The sequence below is a fragment of the Malus sylvestris genome, chromosome 6, assembly GCF_916048215.2.
Source record: "Malus sylvestris chromosome 6, drMalSylv7.2, whole genome shotgun sequence".
In the NCBI taxonomy this organism is placed as follows: Eukaryota; Viridiplantae; Streptophyta; class Magnoliopsida; order Rosales; family Rosaceae; genus Malus; species Malus sylvestris.
The window spans coordinates 3,843,719-3,861,544 of record NC_062265.1 but is presented as its reverse complement, the minus strand read 5'-3'; the positions used below and the strand labels follow the sequence as shown (position 1 = coordinate 3,861,544).

Below are 17,826 nucleotides of genomic sequence, written 5' to 3'. Positions count from 1 at the left end.
TACTTTTCGGATACAACTACCCATGGAATCCCACATTTGGCTAGCTTCCCCCTCGCTATCCCACACGCATTGAGTGATTACTTTCTCTTTGAAAATGGCTTGTTTTTCTCCTTTTAGATTCCACCATCTAGTCCTTAGGCACTTCCAGGTCTTGTTCTTTTTTCTCTTTCTTTTGATATGTATATCCATCACCAACAAGCGATGTTGATTAGTCAAACTCTTTCCCAATATAACTTTGCAATCCTTACAAGTTATATGATCTTTTTTCCTCATTAGAATAAAACCTATTTGTGTTTTTGACGACCCACTCTTGTAGGTGATCACATGTTCTTCTCTCTTCTTAAAGAAGATGTTGGCTAGAAGAGATCATACGCCATTGCCAAATCCAAGATGGCTTCCTTATCTTCGTTTCTTTCCCCAAAACCATGGCCACCATGAAAACCTCCATAGTTGCATGTCTCCTTACCTACGTGTCATGTCACATCCCAGCCCGGGCCCTCACCACATCCCGAGCTCGACTCCACCATAGCACGATATTATCCGCTTTGGGCCCCGGCCATGCCCTCACGATTTTTTTTTTTGGAACTCACACGAGAACTTCCCAGTGGGTCACCCATCCTGGGAACGTTCTCGCACGAACTCGATTAATTTTGGAGTTCCGATTGAACCTGAAGCCAGTGAGTTCCCAAAATGCCTCGTGCTAGGTAGATATAGGAATATACATATAAAACTTACATGATCTGCTCCCCTAGGCGATGTGGAATGTTACAATCCACCCCCCTTAGGGGCCAGACATCCTCGTCGGCACACATCCGGGCAAGGATTGGCTCTGATACCAAATTGTCACATCTTGGCCCAGGTCCCCACCACATCCCGGGCTCGACTCCACCGTAGCATGATATTGTCTACTTTGGGCCCTGGCCCCGGCCACGCCCTCACGGTTTTGTTTTTGGGAACTCACACGAGAACTTCCCAGTGGGTCACCCATCCTGGGAACGCTCTCGCGCGAACTCGCTTAACTTCGGAGTTCCGATGGAACCCGAAGCCAGTGAGCTTCCAAAAGGCCTCGTGCTAGGTAAAGATGAGAATATACATATAAGGCTTACAGGATCCGCTCCCCTGGGCGATGTGGGATGTTACATATCCATTTAAATCTCCTCATATAAATACCTTCTCCATCTGAGCAATTCCTTGCACCAAGTCTCCAAGATCTTCCCAAAATTTATCCTTCAAACTCATATCCAACCCTACTTGAGGTACGTACGCACTAATCACATTGATGAGTTCTTGTCCTATTACAATCTTGATTGCCATAATTCTATCTCCTACCATCTTGACATCTACAACATCTTGTGTCAATGTCTTGTCCACGATGATGCCAACACTGTTTCTCGTCTATTTATACTCGGATACCAAGGTTTAAAACTTGAGTTTTCTAGATCCTTTGCCTTAAGACCAACCCACTTAGTTTCTTGTAGGCACATAATACTTATCCTAGTTTCTTGTAGGAACATAATACTTATCCTTCTCCTCACCATAACTTCCACAACTTCCATAGATTTTCCCGTTAAGGTTCCTATATTCCACGTTCCTAAATGCATTCTACTCTCTTAAACTCTACCCTTCTGTCCTAGCTTCTTCACCATCCGCTGTCTAATAGGATCAAAGTACTTCTTTTGTGTGTCCTGTGTAAAGTTGATAGGAGCGTATGCTCCCAAACATCTTTGAGTGGAGTCGTTCAAAAAGAATTTTTTATGACCCCCTTTCTCATTTAACACTGCATCCGGGTGCCGATGAAGATACAGCGACCCTTGCTCACTTATCACTGTGTTTGGGTTACACAGAGCGCCACTTACGAGTGACGCCCTAGTTTTAGCTCGATTTCATTCTGGATTCATTTTCATAAGGATTCAACGTAACCTATGAGTGTCGGCTGTCGACTACCTGACGCCCTCCCCCTCCTTCTTTATCCGGGATTGGGACCGACAATGTAAGATAAACTTACACAGGTGAAGTTAGCAGATCATAATTTACAAAAAAAAAAAAATTACATTAGAGCTCTGCTCCCTTCTACTTCATCTTCTCCATTTGCCATTTCTATTGCTGCTGGCAGGTTGAATAGAGTCCTGAGATTTGTGATTCTATCACAAAGTTTATGAGATAAACGGTGGAGAGAAAGAGAGATTAGGGTTGCTGGGTTCGTGTAAGAGAAGAATGTTTGAAAAGTTTTCTTATTATTAATTAAATATGAAATTCAAATGTTTTAAAGATGTCGTATAAGGTTGTAATTGGCTACAAACACGAGAGTGTAAAATGTGATTTATCTTTCTTAAAGTGTTTAATGTTTTATAATTTTTTTTATATAATTATAAAGTTTTTTTATTAGTTTTAAGTAATTAATAAGGGTAAATTAGTTACTTTATAAACAAAACATTGACTCAAGAGGTTATATGAAAGGAAATTAAAACTTGATGGGGTGTTTGTGTAATGTCTCAAACGTGAGGGGGTTTTGTGAAAATTCAATAAATGTCATGGGGTGTTAATGTAATTAATCTAACCCGTAAAATTACATTACAGCCCATAATTTATTTTTTTATGTGATAGAAGACTAAATAGTCTTTTCATCCTATTTGATTGACAAATAAAATTTTATTTATAAGTAGTTTAGATTAACAATCCCGAAATAGTTTCAAAATTAGCCGGCCGTTGGGCCCTAACCCATTGGGTTTTATTTATGTTATGAGATGAATTAACTACAAAATTGACCCAATAGACCCACAAACTTTTTGAGTTTTTTTAGTTATGAGATATTTAAAGTACAAAATAGGCCCAAAAGGCCGCCAAACCCGTTATGGCCAAGTTTTGGACGAAGTAAAGGGCATGTGTCTTGATATAAACTCCTACCAGTGAACGTCTTGAAAGCTAGTACAAGAAAATAGCTTAACATTTTTATTAAGTAATGTGTTTTTTTAACAAACAAGATTACCTACACTAAAGAGGAGAAGGTGAGTTTAGCCTCACAATGAGTTAACAATAATGTGGTTCAAATTCGCCTTTGACAAGAATCAAACCTAAAATCTTTCACTTACAAATAAATAGGAATATCATCAGACCGTAGTACTAAGTGGCAGAAAATAAATTAACTTAAATAATAATGATTGTAGCTTTTGAGAAGAAACAACAAACTAGAAAGAAAGAAAAAAAATCTAGACAAGTTCAAGCTTGAGAGAAAAATTCATCTCCTCCACCACAGAATCGGCTCTTCCATTTAGATAAATAGTGGGGTACCTTTTATCCTCGGCCCTTGATATCATTTCTGGTTTTTTTTCCTATCAAATAGATTTTTTTAATAAAGAAAGCTAGTACAAAGTAAAAACCAACTAAAAAGAGATTTCGAAACAACTAAACTTACAACTCGCATAAAGGAATTACAATGAATAAGCCCAAAAGAGACATCATATAGCAATATGTAAACAAAAAACCTTATATATGAAAAAGGAAATAGTCATCTCCACCATACCAACTGCACCACCACTACAGAGTCGCCACCACCTAGAAAAAGGACCAATGAACCAAATGGATGAATGGAAAACAGGGTAGACAAGCCACACATACTCATCTTCTCATAATCATACCAAATAATGCAAATTGCACTTTAAAAGCTATCAACCATTAAGGTGTGTTGCCAGACGCGATTGTCGAAGGAAGCACCCAATGAGTTGAGTAGCAAAAGTAGATGATTGAGGATTCGCAGTAAAGAACGATATTTTGAGAGAGAAAAGACAAATCTGAGACAAAAGGATAAACTGAGACAAAGTTCAAAGAACACTAAATCACAAAACAGTCGAGAACAAGAGATATATTTAAGATTGGGGAAAGACATAATGCGGCGGCTGAGAAAGAAGAAATTTTAGTGATTGGGGTCGGTGGATGAGAAAGAAAAACTTTTAAGATTGGTTTTGAGTGAGAGAATCCGTGAGTGTTTAAAACCATGCTCTCTTGCCATTTGTTTTGCACTTTATTGAATGATCTGGCATCAACCAACCATAGCAGTTGCAACAAGCCTCAAATCCAATAAGCATCTTTTGTCCCACATCGGCGAGACTTCGAAGTGTTTTCTTGTTCATATAGCTTCCACTCCCATCACTTGTGTATGAAAAGAGGAGAGATTGTTGGCATCTCCCCTGACAGGGACGGGAACAGCTTTCGAGCTAACCTGCTACCCCACATACTGTTAAAGCTACCCACCCTTGTGGTAGATCAAAATATACCCAATTTTTGTGTCTTCATCTTTTACACTTTCCAAATTAAAATTCAACCCTTAATTCACTTTATGGTTTGTCCTAAATTCAAATTTATTTTTTTGGTAAAAAGTAACTTTTAATACAATCATAAACCTTACATACAAGCATTGTCCAAATGAAGCTTTAATGAAAAGCTTCCGGTACTGTTCATTTTAACGAAAAACTATATTTTTATACTAAAAAATCATCATGTTACTGTTCACTTTACCCTTTATTTTGTCCTTATCGTTAAAACTCAAAGTTTTCAAATCATTTTCATTAGTTTTCCTTTGTCCAAAACTAACATAAAACAACAAGAAAAGGGGCCAAAATTAAAGAAAAAAACACTAAAAGTGCTAAGAAACAGTTAGACCCATAAATCAAAACACAGTAACAGAACCCAGAAGCTCCTACTGCTTTCGCCACTGCCATAGATCTTCCCGATTCGCCCAAATCCTCTTCCACGTCCAAACGACACCTCACCAAATGCCACATCCGACTCCAAAATGCTTCCTAAGCACAACCATAAAGTAAGGATAGCCATCAACCAAACGAGAGAAGCCAACAATCAAGATGAAATCCGTGAAAATCCATGAACGACACTACTGATAAAGGTAAGTAACAAAGAGAAAGTTCCAACCAAGCTGGTGAAAACACCAAAGCTCTACACACAATCTCAACATGTTATATGGCTGAAAATCAGAATATGGATGAACAAAAAGGAGGGAAATTGTCAGGGAACAAGAAACATAATAGATCGGTATAACACTCACAACCACTTAGTACTGTGGTATAGTAGCATTCTTCTTAATTTGTAAGTGAAATGTCTTAGGTTCAATTCTCACCAAAGATAAATTTGAGCCATATTATTATTAACTCATCATGAGGCTAAACTCATTTTGAGGCTATGAGCCACATTATTACTAGTATTTCTCTTCACTTATTACTAACTCATTATGAGACTAAACTCACCTCGTCTTTTATTGTAATAATATTGTTGGTTTAAGAAGGAGGTGGATTGTCTGCCCTCCCATTTCCATACTCTCTTAATGCCCTCCTGTTTGTGTGGTCACGGTTAAGCCACGTCAACATTTTATATTTCTATTACTTTTTGTTTTATTATTTTTATAAAAAATTAATATAAAATATTAACATGGCTTAACTGTGATCACATGTCACACAGGGCATGAGGAGAGTATGAAAATGGAAGGAGAGACAATCCACCTCCGTTTAAGAAACAGAAAGAAAATCACTTCAGGGTTCGTCCTAAATGCAATTGTCTTCAGTTTTAGATAAGGTGCCAAAATATCTAAAGCATCTTCCTTTTACCGAACAATTCTCTCAATCTTAAACAATTCTCTCGATCTCAATGGCTACTAGTGCGGTCCACTGGACTGTGAATTCCTCAGATACAAAGAGACCCATCTTCTTCTCTCCATCTTTTCGACAAATCGCACCCAAAAAATTCAACATTTCTTGCCGCTCCGCCAAGTCTCCTCCCAAATCTCCGCCGGATTTAGCCGAACCCGCCGCCGCCACCACCAAGAAGACGAAGAACAAAGACCCATCTCTATCTTTGTCTGAGCAACTCCGGCCTCTAAGCACAACCACCCTCTCCGACCCTCCTCCGCCAAAAGACCAATCCCAGTTGATATCCAAGCCCAAATCCATCTGGGTTAACCCGGCCAAGCCCAAACGCTCCGTGCTTTCTCTGCAGCGGCAGAAGCGGTCTCTCTACTCTTACAATCCTCAGGTGAGAGATCTGAGGGGGTTTGCCCACAAGCTCAACGACTGTGATGCCACTAAACTTGCCTTCTTGGCCGCCCTTGAAGAAATCCCGCACCCGCCCACCCGAGAAAATGCGCTTTTAATTCTTAACAGCTTGAAGCCATGGCAGAAAACCCACATGTTCTTCAACTGGGTCAAGTCCCAGAATTTGTTTCCCATGGAAACCATATTCTACAATGTCACTATGAAGTCTCTGAGGTTCGGGAGGCAGTTTCAGCTCATCGAAGAGCTCGCGGAGGAGATGATGAGGGACGACATTGAGCTCGATAACATTACGTATTCTACAATAATCACCTGTGCCAAGAGGTCCAAGCTTTTCGACAAGGCGGTGGAGTGGTTTGAGAGGATGTACAAGACCGGTTTGATGCCGGATGAGGTGACTTACTCTGCCATTTTAGATGTTTATGCTAAATTGGGAAAGGTTGAGGAGGTTCTTAGTTTGTATGAGAGGGGAAGAGCTAGTGGCTGGAAACCGGACCCGATTGCATTTGCGGTTTTGGGTAAGATGTTTGGGGAGGCTGGGGATTACGATGGTATTAGGTATGTCTTGCAAGAAATGGCTGCTCTTGGTGTGGAGCCTAATTTGGTTGTGTACAACACTTTGTTAGAGGCAATGGGGAAGGCCGGAAAGCCCGGTTTGGCGAGGAGCTTATTTGAAGAAATGGTGGAAGCGGGGCTAACCCCGAATGAGAAAACATTGACCGCCCTTGTTAAGATATATGGCAAGGCAAGGTGGGCTCGAGATGCTTTGGAATTGTGGGAGCGAATGAGGTCGAATAAGTGGCCTATGGACTTCATTTTGTATAACACATTGTTGAATATGTGTGCTGACCTTGGTTTGGAGGATGAAGCCAAGAAGCTTTTTGACGATATGAAGCAGTCGGAGCATTGTAGGCCGGACAGTTGGAGTTACACTGCAATGCTGAACATCTATGGGAGTGGTGGGAAGGTTGATGAGGCAATGAAATTGTTTGAGGAAATGTCGGAGTTGGGTATCGAGCTCAATGTCATGGGGTGCACTTGTTTGATTCAGGGTTTGGGGAAAGCTAAAAGATTCGGTGATATGGTTCGAGTCTTTGGCGTTGCGGTTGAAAAAGGGGTTAAACCAGATGATAGGCTTTGTGGGTGCTTACTCTCTGTCGTATCCTTGTGTGAAGAAACTGAGGATGAGGATAGGGTGCTTTCCTGTTTGCAGCAGGCTAATCCAAAGTTGGTGACTCTTGTCAAAGTGCTGCAAAATAAGAATATCGGGTTTGACACGATTAAAGATGAGTTCAGGGACGTTATTGGTAGCACCGCGGTTGAATCCCGGAGACCCTTCTGTAATTGCCTGATTGATATATGCCGAAACAAAAACAACCATGAGAGAGCTCATGAGCTGCTCTACTTGGGAACCCTATACGGCTTGTATCCGGGTCTACACAACAAGACTGCAAGGGAGTGGTGTTTGGATGTTAGGTCACTATCCATCGGTGCAGCTCACACTGCACTTGAAGAGTGGATGGGAACGCTCTACAAAATAGTTCAGCGTGAAGAGGCCTTGCCGGAGATGTTCTCCGCTCAAACGGGCAGCGGAACTCACAAATTCTCGCAAGGGCTGTCGCATTCCTTCGGTTCTCATGTGAAGAAATTGGCTGCACCATTTAGACAGAGTGAAGAGAAAGCTGGGTGTTTTGTGGCAACCAGGGAGGATTTAGTGTCATGGGCGCAGTCACAGGCTCCGTCTTCGGCCATCACTACAGCTTAAGTGCTTATATGTTATACTACGTAATGTGAAATGTATCATCTTAAATGTATTCAGGCAACCTATTTGTTTAGGGGTTGCTTGGTTTTCTTCTTGAATTTTTAATTTTTTTTTTTTTTTTTTTTAAATTAACCAAGAGATTTAAAGTAATTTAGCTACATTTATCATTTTGAAAACGAAAATGTAGATCTTCGTGAATCAACCGTGTGAGGACTCTCAAAGATATGACCACCAAACACCGTACTTGGACCAAGTAAAGTACCTACGACATAGTTCACTTCTCTGCCGCATTGCAAGACTAAGGGCTAGTTTGGGAGTATCATGTTCTTTTCAAAAGCTACTTCTACTGTGCTGTAAGAATAAACAGTTGTGATATATAAGGTTTCATTAAGTGGCGTGGGATCAATAGGCTTTACGCATTGTGTGGCGCCAATATTCAAGGATATTGATGTTGATATTTGTCAAGCGATTTTAAACGATTGAAAGCGCTTTTAGATAAAATGTTTTAAGAATCAAACCTTAGTAAAAATACAAGTTAATTATGGAAAAAGCGCATAACAGGTGCTTGTAATAGGAAGCACTCCAAGTGCTTTTGGAACCCAAAAGTATTTTATCTAAAAGCGCTTTTAAGCATTTAGAAGCACTTTGCCAAACAAGCCCTCAGATTGTCATTTTGGTACAAGCAACATCCAAAGCCGTAATGTGCAAAATCACATTATTTTTATTTAATTAGTTATAGCCTTTTAACTCGAACTTTGTAGTGCTAATCAGATTTGTAAGGATTAAAAGATTGCCGGAAGAAAGCTCTGAAGTCCTTCTATATCAAAAATGCTTTCTGAAGAAGCACTTGTGGGACAAGCGTTAACGTGCAAAATCACAACTTGTATTTCCCTTATTTTCTTTTCCCTCTTGTTGCATGCCATCGAAAGGGTTTTTAGGCAGTAGTATAAAGACCATATTTCTTTGGACACAAAATTGAAAAGGCGAGAGAAAATAATGGTAAAAATTGGAACTCTTGTTACCCGCAACGGTGGAAAACCCACCTTTCAAAACTAGAGATGCTGAGTATTGACAAGGGAATGCTCAAAGTCCAGTAAGTAAATCTGTACCCCACCAATTTACAGACACCATTTTCCGCTCCGGAAAAGAAGAGAAGCGAGAAAGGCACAGATGAAATCGAATGAGCCTTCACCTATGCAATTTTTTCTATTTTTGTTCTTCTTTAAACAAAAATGAAAGTCTAAAGAAAACGAAATGAAAGGAGAAGATTTTTCTTTTTCCCTCCCTAAAAGAGCACTTCCCAACAACTCCATCTGCAACATCTCACCTTGTCCTCCTCAACCCCAATATTTTGCATCTATTAAGTATTTGGTGATATAAAATATCAGCCTATTAGTTGTATGCTTATGCTGTGAGAGAATAGATAACCCTAATGGACCCATGCAACTGTCAGCAGCAAAGCTTTTCCCTGCTGCTTGCGGAATATCCCTAGCCGAAAAACCGAAATTGCAATATCGCCTGTTTTAGAGAGAATACTGCTTGTGTATTATGTTTCAAAGGTACTTTCCTGATGACTTCCAGATTCTTCCTTCAAGCGATATAACCATAACGGTGACGTCGTCATGATACTTCCTGCGATCTCCTTGCGGGATGTCCAGTAATTCATGGAAATCCATTCCTGCAAAACAAAACACTTCAGGTTCAAAGCTTGAAAACCCTAGAAAATTGTGTAGACTAATAATAAAGCATGTCCAAACTAGGCAGACAAATATCAGATAACGAGGAACTAAATGCAGACGATTTTCAGTCCATTAGGGCACAAAATTTCTATTCCAGTTTGATTTACTACATAACCCACCAGGTCAGATATTGGATGATGCCAGCAAATACACACTATCATTTTCATTTCAAGTGTTCAGTAAAGTTTGCTTTCGGCAGGCCAAAAACCTAAAACTTTAGATGGGTAAACTTTAAAGCATCTTCAATGAACTCCTTTCTCCATCAAAACTGATGCTTCAGCTGTATGCACACTCCATGCTGATGCTTCAGCCGTACACACTCAATGAAAAGCACTGGAAAAGGACTAACAACTACTCAAATCCACACCTAAAAATGCACCAAATATGGACGTATTACCTATATGCATATATCAGCAAGCGCTACTTAAATCTACACCCAAAATGAACCAAGATCCCATCAAAACTTATCTTTTGGAACTGTAAATAGCATTGTAAACAGCAGTCCATCAATGAAACCGTAAATAATTCAGTTCAAACTTCACCAAACTTATCCCAGAAGTCTTACTCCTACAAATGAAAACTATATATTTATTTTCTTCAAATGAAAATGAATGTAACTTTCTGTTAAGGGAAACGAATTGTACGTCTTATTCTATTAACCTCCAGAAGGGGAGGAAGAATCACTCCGTGCTCCCACATTCCTAGGCAGGGGTGCAAATAATACAGTCATTGTGGCAGTGTCATTAGCATTCTTGCAGAGTTGTGCATAGATCCTTATGGAAAGCATATAATATTGCCTTCCGCAACCCCAACCATGAAATACCTTAACTAATCAAATGAATCCACGTATAGGAAATAGGTTGTCACAGCACAAAGTATAACGGCTAGCTAAATCTGATACCCACCAGGGGTGTAAATGAGCCGAGCCAAGTACACAGGTGCTCAAGCTCGACTTAGTTAATATTATGCAATCTCAAGCTCGGCTCAACTGATATTATCACGTAAACATATGCACAAGCTTGGCTTGAATGATTTTTTCAAGTTCACACTCGGTTCGTCTGTAAAGTGAACTCGATCTTTTGCGTGGTTAAACTTAACGAAAATTGGAAATTAATATAAATAAATAAACATAATTACTAAACCCTCAATATTATTTTTGAAGGATTACTTGCCATAATAAACTGCAAATAATAAGCTAAAGACTTTTGAAGTGACTGCATGTCCAAGACAAAAAAAAAAACAAGATACAAGCTTATGAGCCGAAAATAGCAAAAGCTCAAGCTGGACTCATTTTTCTAACGAGCCTACTATTTTGCTCAAGCTCAGCTCATTTCACTTGCGAACCTAGCTTGAGCGAGCCAAAACAGACCAAACATGAGTCGAACTCAAACAGTTCAAACCAGTTTACAACCTTAATGCATACTATATTTTAAAGAAATTGCTTTAAGCCAAAATTACAGTTCATTCAGAGTACTTACACATTCGATAGAATTGCAGTAGTTTTTGTAACATCAATAGTTTCAAAGTAATTATCTGATAAAATTCATATGTTTTCATATGGAAAATTTGGTAAAACGTCAGTGAGATTTTAGTTTGGGTACTGAAATTTCCATGCAGCTTTCTACATGTGATCTGAAAAGTTCAAGCAGAAGTTGAATATGAACAAGTAGAACAAAGAAGAAGGCCTCCTTCTCTGTGTTGAAAACTTTTTTCAATCATAATCTGTTGAAAATTTGACTCTGGATTCAGCTCTAGAACCCAAATTAGATGAATGTTTGGGCAAAGATGGGATTTGGTTAACAATGTCGTTGGGGTTTGTTACAATTACTAGTTTAGGCCACGTTACAAATGTAGGCCTTATCACTTAAAATTTCCCATTTTAAAGGTAGACTTTGCTCTTTCTTTGTTTCATAGATAATTCTGTAAACCTGGACTACCGAAATATCTACAACTGCCGATAATTTCATCCTTGAATTAGGCAAGGCTAAAAACCTATGAAGCCAGTGCAGTTTTTTTTGTAAATTATCTACTTAATTTAATACGTAACTATTTCCAATCCTAAAGAGTAGTGCCTGCATCCAACATTCTAACACCTTCCTACTAAGTCTTGCATTATTCTTGCCATGAACAATTCAAACTAAGAGTAAAAAGAACACCAAAAGTACGTATATACAATTTGCACTATATAAGAGGCAATAGAAACGGAGAAAATTACCAGCTTTCTTTGCAGCACGGAAAAGAAGCTCCTCTATCAGGTGTTGTGCAGGGTCTCCATCTGGAAACTTCTCCATAAAATTCTCAACATGTGAAACTACTTCCTGATTGCTAAAATACTGATACAAACCGTCTGATGACAGGATTAAGAACTGATCACTAGGGCAGAGTCTATGATGCCGAAGAGAAGGCAAACATGATATGTATGGTGCGGTACCTATGTACTCATTTCGAAACATTTCCAATAACGTGTCGTTCCACTTGGGCTGCACAACAAAAGAAAATCCCATTATTACCTATTGAACACACTGGACTGTGCATCCATATGTACTTGTACATGATGAGCTTCATGCAGCAGGAAAAACACAAAATCATAAGTAACTTTAACAATTTTTCCTGAAGATTCATGTTTTGATTGATTACAGCGAAAAAAAAATTGACATATACAGAAACGTATTATACTTACATTGGTAATAAACTTATGTACATGATTTCTTGTTAAAAGAGAAAAAATATGTACAAATTGGAGTTGACCGTTACACAACTTGGGACACTCTATGTCAATAATTAGGGGACATGGTTAGGTCATTCCTTTATTATGCAAGTAATGTCATGCCGTAACTTTCCAATAGATGTGTAATAATCATGCACAGCTATGGATGTTAAGAAAAGATGGCCTCATCCTAAAAAGGAAAATATGCTCATTGGTACTTGCAAGATTAAAGCTAACAATTTTACTTCAGATTCTCAAATAGTATATGAATAAGTATCTCCAAGCCAAACCATGCAAAAATTGAACTTCAACAGGATAGTTAACAATACTGTACTTATACCTGTTTCAGAAATCCAGCCCCAAACGCTCTGGTAACTTTAAGACGACCTTTCACTCTATCATTGACAATACAATGTTTGTCGTCTGGGTGTTCATTTTTTATTCTTGTTACTTCCTGCACAACAAAAAATAAAAAACTGTTGAAAAACTAAAAACAAAAGAGTCTGAGATGCATAAAACAATACGACTCATAAACTAACCGAGGAAAATGCCAATAATAGTTACCAGAGGATAGTATGTATGGATGGGAAAGAGAAGGAATAATACAAAGAAGAATAACCAAACATCATCACCAATAAGAAGACAAAAACGAGTGTCCAAGTGCATTATTATTGTGAGAAGTATCTGTCTGGAATGGAGGTGAAAAGATCCAGCAGGGCATTGACAGAAAACACTTCATAATTATCAGGACGCACACATCAGCCGCACATCCACAAGGTGATATTAAACATTGAAGAACTGGCACAAGAAAAAGATACATTCACGGAAGCTTCCACATATTATCCCCCTCCATTAAAGGAATCGACCATGAAGGCAAATGAAAAGACAACCTATAAAGACGGGACAAGGAAAAGGAAGCTTCTTCCACTCTTTAAGCCTTTTGTCCCCGTCCACGGAATGGACAGATTGATTAGGGCAAGTGTACAAAATCAGGTTCAACCAATGGATGATTCAACCGTAGTAGGCTTATTGAAACAGTTGAAACATGATTTGATAATTGCAATTCCTAGATAGTTTTTCTTTAGAGTCTAGACCACATCATAAATAATGACAAAAAACAAATTTTAGAATGCACCTCCATTATAATTAACTTCATTTAATTAATATTTTCATAATATATTTCTTTCAAAGAATTACTGATGATATTTTAAATACAGGTTAGATTTCTTATAAATTAATTCCTCGAGTTTGCCATTACATTTTCCCAACACTTAAAGAAACACCAGAAGCTTAAGAAAGAACAAGAACCTTAAGTTTGCCTTCACATCAGAGCCGTGTGGCATTTTCTAAAAATGAAAACTTGAATACATATTTAGCTAAGTATTACACAATCTAAGGGGAACAAAAATATAAAGTAAAAAAAAATTGATATCTAGCTCTAGCTGTCAGAAGACTACAACCGGCATGAATTACATGGCCAAGAAGTGTGCTTCAACTAGTAAAGATTTATCTCACCAACTTTTCATACAGAAACAGAGAAATTCTATGTCCAAGATGCATCACCACGAGATTAAATTGTGAAGCATGCTGCTTCAAAAATGTTAACGACAGCAACTCAAGAACCAAGAGACCATGGAAAACAACCAAGTAATTGAGCGTTTGCATATCAAAAAGTTTCTGATATTGATGCGGGATTCATTAGAAAAATTAATACTTAAACACACCACATACATCCAGGAAAATACTCACAACCAAGTAGGAATTCATTCATAACCGTTCCAACAATATGAGAACTAAAGCTACAGCTACATACATGAGAAGCAGAGAACTTACTTCTTCAATGCTCGTGCTGTGATCAGTGGACAGCTGCAATGCAGTCAATCGCATTGCTTGAGTAGGTTCCTTGCTGGCCACAGCTGAGGATGACTCAGTTATATCCTCAGCGTTCAACCCATTGTCCTTGTGCCCTGTCAAAGCACTGCTTGAATCACCTTCCTCGGACTCATAATGGGCAACAATGGCCCGACTATCCCCCAAATTCATCACATACACATCCTCATCCCTCATTAGCACAACCAACAAACACGACCCCATCAATGCAAGTTCTGGATTCGTATCATGAACCTTATCGGTCATCTCTAAATATGCTTCCTCCGTCACATGTAAAGCCCTTGACAATGCACTCAACACCAACTCGTGATCTACCGGGCCCTCCTTCATCTTCCTGCCAGTTGGAGCAGACCTCTCCTCCACTCTATTCTCAACCTCAACCTTTTCTTTATCCTCCAAACCAAACCTCCATGGAAACAATTTCCTACTATGACCCTGACCTTCCTTGTGCTTAGTCAAGCCTTGTTTCAATTTCGAAAGCAAAAGCCACCGCCTACTCACTGCAGAACCTGAACCCTCATTGCTCACTGTAACTGCGTCATCAACAGAAAATGCAAACCTCTCGGAACCCGAAAGGTCAAGCCCCTCTTCAGCCTCAGCCTCTGCCAGCAATTCCCAAAGCCGCCGCCTCCTGACACCCTCAGATTGAAACGTCACTCTCTTTTCCCGATCAGCTTCGGGCAAGGGGTTAGAATCTGAATTCGATTCATTTTTGGTTTGGACCTCTACAACTACTTCACTCTCTGAAGCTACATTTGGTGCTGGGTCACTGTTATTGGCTTTTTCGGCTTCCGGAGCTTGATCATCGTCATCAACCACCCAAAACAAACCCTGAAGCTCATTGTAAAATGCACGGTAGAGATTACCCATCAGAAATTCCGGAGCATCAGGGCCATTAAACCCATCGTAAATCCCAACAAACAGCCACCCCTGCTCTTCCGATACAACCACATGTACACGATCCTCCCCGGCTTTGCCAAGAGCCCACTGGACATTGCTCTCGCTCTTGGGCTCAGGCTCCACCCCGATCGACGGTGGGCTGTCCTTCCGGCCGACGAAATTGAGCACCGGAACAACCCAGGGCCGCTGCTTCTTCTCCGAGAAATTCCGATACAACGCCTTCCCAATCCCCGAAATGCCCTTCTTCCGCCTCTTCTTCACGTAAAGCCCACCGAGCGGCGCCGAGAAGTGATCCCGCCCGTCGGGCCCGGCTGGGTTGGCGTTCGGGTCGAGGGGACCCGAGAGGGCACCGCTACCTAATGGGCCAGAGAGGAAGAAGCCCGGCCGCTCCATTGGACCCGAGGGATCTCGCTCGCCGCCACGTGGCACGGGCTGAAGAGGCAAGGCGCTAAACGACGACGTACTCTCAAAACCATTGACTAGACTCCCCCTGACGCCACCCCCGCAGCCGCCGAGAACGCTCTCAGTGGCATCGTCGTAAATATTGTCAAGCTGGAGGACAGTTCTGGGAGTAGCGCTATTGGCACTGACGGAAGCCCCGGAGATGGCTTTGAACCCGGTTTCGTGCAATCCGGGTCGGGTTCTGGAGCCGGATTCGTGAGGAGGCGAGAACCGGAGGGAGTTGGAAGGGGAAATGAAGCGATCCGACTGAGTAGGAGAGAGGAAGCGAGCTGAGTTGCGGACGTAGCAGAAAGAGTGGCCTAGGGTTTCGTCCAGGGGCTCGGACGCCGCGAACACAACGTCGTTGTGGTCCGGCTGGTGGTGGTTGGTCCGGTGAACCGGCCGGAAGCAGTCGGAGAGGGTGGAGACTCCACTCCCCATCACATTTGAGTCGCGTCCAGCGGTTTGGCTACCGAGAAAATTGTCCCCTACACGATTTTCCGGCAAAGCTCAACAACCCAAATAACACCATTAGAAAAAACGAAAAAAAAACAAAAAAAGAAAGAAGCAGAGAGAGAAGAGAGAGAAAGGGCGAGAAAATAAACAGAGAGAGAAGGAGAGTGGCAGTGATTTTATATTAGACTGGCCGACCTCGTTTTTGTAGAGAGAGAAAGACGACTTTCTCTCTCTAAAACCAATTTGTGATTTTTTTGAATTTAAATCTTTTGTTGTTGGCTGCAGTTGTTGGCTCTTGGTTGACGGTTACACCTGGTTTGGAGTACCTGCCACGTCGGAAGACACGTGGAACTACGGTGGTTTCCCGATTGGCGACTGGGGCGTAGTTTTCGGTCGGACTATTTGTCCCTCCCTCCGGATTGGCCTTGGGGAAGGAAGGAAAGAAGGAGGGAGGACAGAAAGCGGTGGTGGGAGGGAGTAGGACTGTTCAGCGTTCAGTCACTCACTCTCTGCAGGGTCAATGTTGAAGAAAACCGAGGTCGGATTAAAAAGGTTTGTCTTATAGGGGTGCTCTTGTCCTTTTCGCTGTTTGGATTATCGGACACCCTGTGACTTTAGACCCCGAGCCCAAGGCCCAATCTGGGTTGACCACCACCTTTCTGTTTTATCTCAAAGTACCATTATGCCCCTGGGACTATCCTCATCATGTTGTTGTGGAATATTCAAAACACAGATGAGCAATGTATGTGTTACGTTGTTGCGGAATTCGGATGCATTAACTATTTAATGATGTGACAACGATTTCAGTTTCACAAATATGCACGCATGTTTTAGGAAATATTTTTACCCACGGCGTTCAAGTGTTGGTCAAGCTCATACTTACCGAATCAGTGTAATTCGAAGGGGATGCAACGATGGTTCTTGCTGCATTACAAACTTAAACAGTAGACGTCGCTTCTTCGTTGGGACATGTGGTGAATGATGCTCGCCATTTATGCGTTCAATTTCTCATATAAAACTCACTCATACCCGACGGGAGGCAAACAAGGTTGCTCACAGACTAGCGCGACTCGGTCTAACTTTATATAAACGAATAATTTGGTTTGATGAACCCCTTGATGTAAATCTTCTTTTAGAGGATAGTAACACTTTGTAATTTGTTAGTGCGGAAAGGTTTTTTTTCCTTTGACCTGGTTAAAATTTCTGGCAAGATTTTTATCGAGATCCATTTAAATGCATCTTATCCTTTCATATATTCGTAATTTTTTCGTCGTATGAATGAATTTGTTGCTAAAAAAACAACACACATGCTTTGGAATTAATTGATTAGAACAAAGTCGTATCTATCTAAAACTTATCTTGTAGTCAATGGTCGGTGTGCACGATTTTTATGGTAACCTACTTCAATCAAATCTAATTCAACTTTCTTGTAATTTCAAACATATTCATTCACCTGTTTTGATTTTAATTGTTCTTAAAATTAAAACATAGAGGTATATGTGCTGTTTTTTCTTAAGATGGATCAATATACATCATCAATGAGCTCCTCCTTCAATGTACAGAAGAGTTATCTCATAGTTTTCTCTAAATTCTTAACCCTACTCACAATTCATGGAGTGCGACGGTTGCTAGGAAACAAAATTACGCTTCATTAATAAAGGATAAGTGGAGATCTTAGATTCTTATCTTGTGAATTAGCCATACTTGCTGACATACAGGCTAAGGGTTTACTCTCGATTAGATCCCCATGCTTTCTTGCGTGGGTCTCTAAGAGCATTTCTAATAGAAGATGCAAAATATCTTTGAATGAATCTTTCAAATTTTTTGTTGGTCAGAAAAGCTCTCAAATGACCAAATTTTAAGGTAATTAAAAATACT

The 17,826-nt window shown here is 40.3% G+C and overlaps 2 protein-coding genes and 1 non-coding gene across 4 annotated transcripts; 2 read left to right on the top strand and 1 right to left on the bottom strand.

Moving 5' to 3' along the window:
* Positions 1–4,149: 4,149 nt before the first annotated feature.
* On the top strand, positions 4,150–4,280 carry LOC126627583 (U6atac minor spliceosomal RNA). Its single transcript, XR_007625069.1, has one exon. It is a non-coding gene; the product is annotated as a U6atac minor spliceosomal RNA (small nuclear RNA).
* A 1,239-nt stretch (positions 4,281–5,519) lies between these two features.
* LOC126626851 (pentatricopeptide repeat-containing protein At5g46580, chloroplastic-like) lies at positions 5,520–7,997 on the top strand. Its single transcript, XM_050296253.1, has one exon. It carries the CDS (start codon positions 5,653–5,655, stop codon positions 7,816–7,818), a length of 2,166 nt encoding a protein of 721 aa, XP_050152210.1. The 5' UTR covers positions 5,520–5,652; the 3' UTR covers positions 7,819–7,997.
* Positions 7,998–8,809: 812 nt separating this feature from the next.
* LOC126626720 (protein phosphatase 2C 29) lies at positions 8,810–16,476 on the bottom strand. Of its 2 annotated transcripts, XM_050296116.1 has the most exons (5): positions 16,144–16,476; positions 14,095–15,980; positions 12,602–12,715; positions 11,770–12,034; positions 8,810–9,493 (listed from the first exon to the last, which is right to left on the bottom strand). In XM_050296116.1, exons 2-5 carry the CDS (start codon positions 15,931–15,933, stop codon positions 9,369–9,371), a joined length of 2,343 nt encoding a protein of 780 aa, XP_050152073.1. In that variant the 5' UTR covers positions 15,934–15,980; positions 16,144–16,476; the 3' UTR covers positions 8,810–9,368. The 2 variants fall into 2 exon arrangements, with proteins under 2 accessions (XP_050152073.1, XP_050152072.1); XM_050296115.1 differs by having other exon boundaries at positions 14,095–16,476.
* Between the last annotated feature and the right edge of the window lie 1,350 nt (positions 16,477–17,826).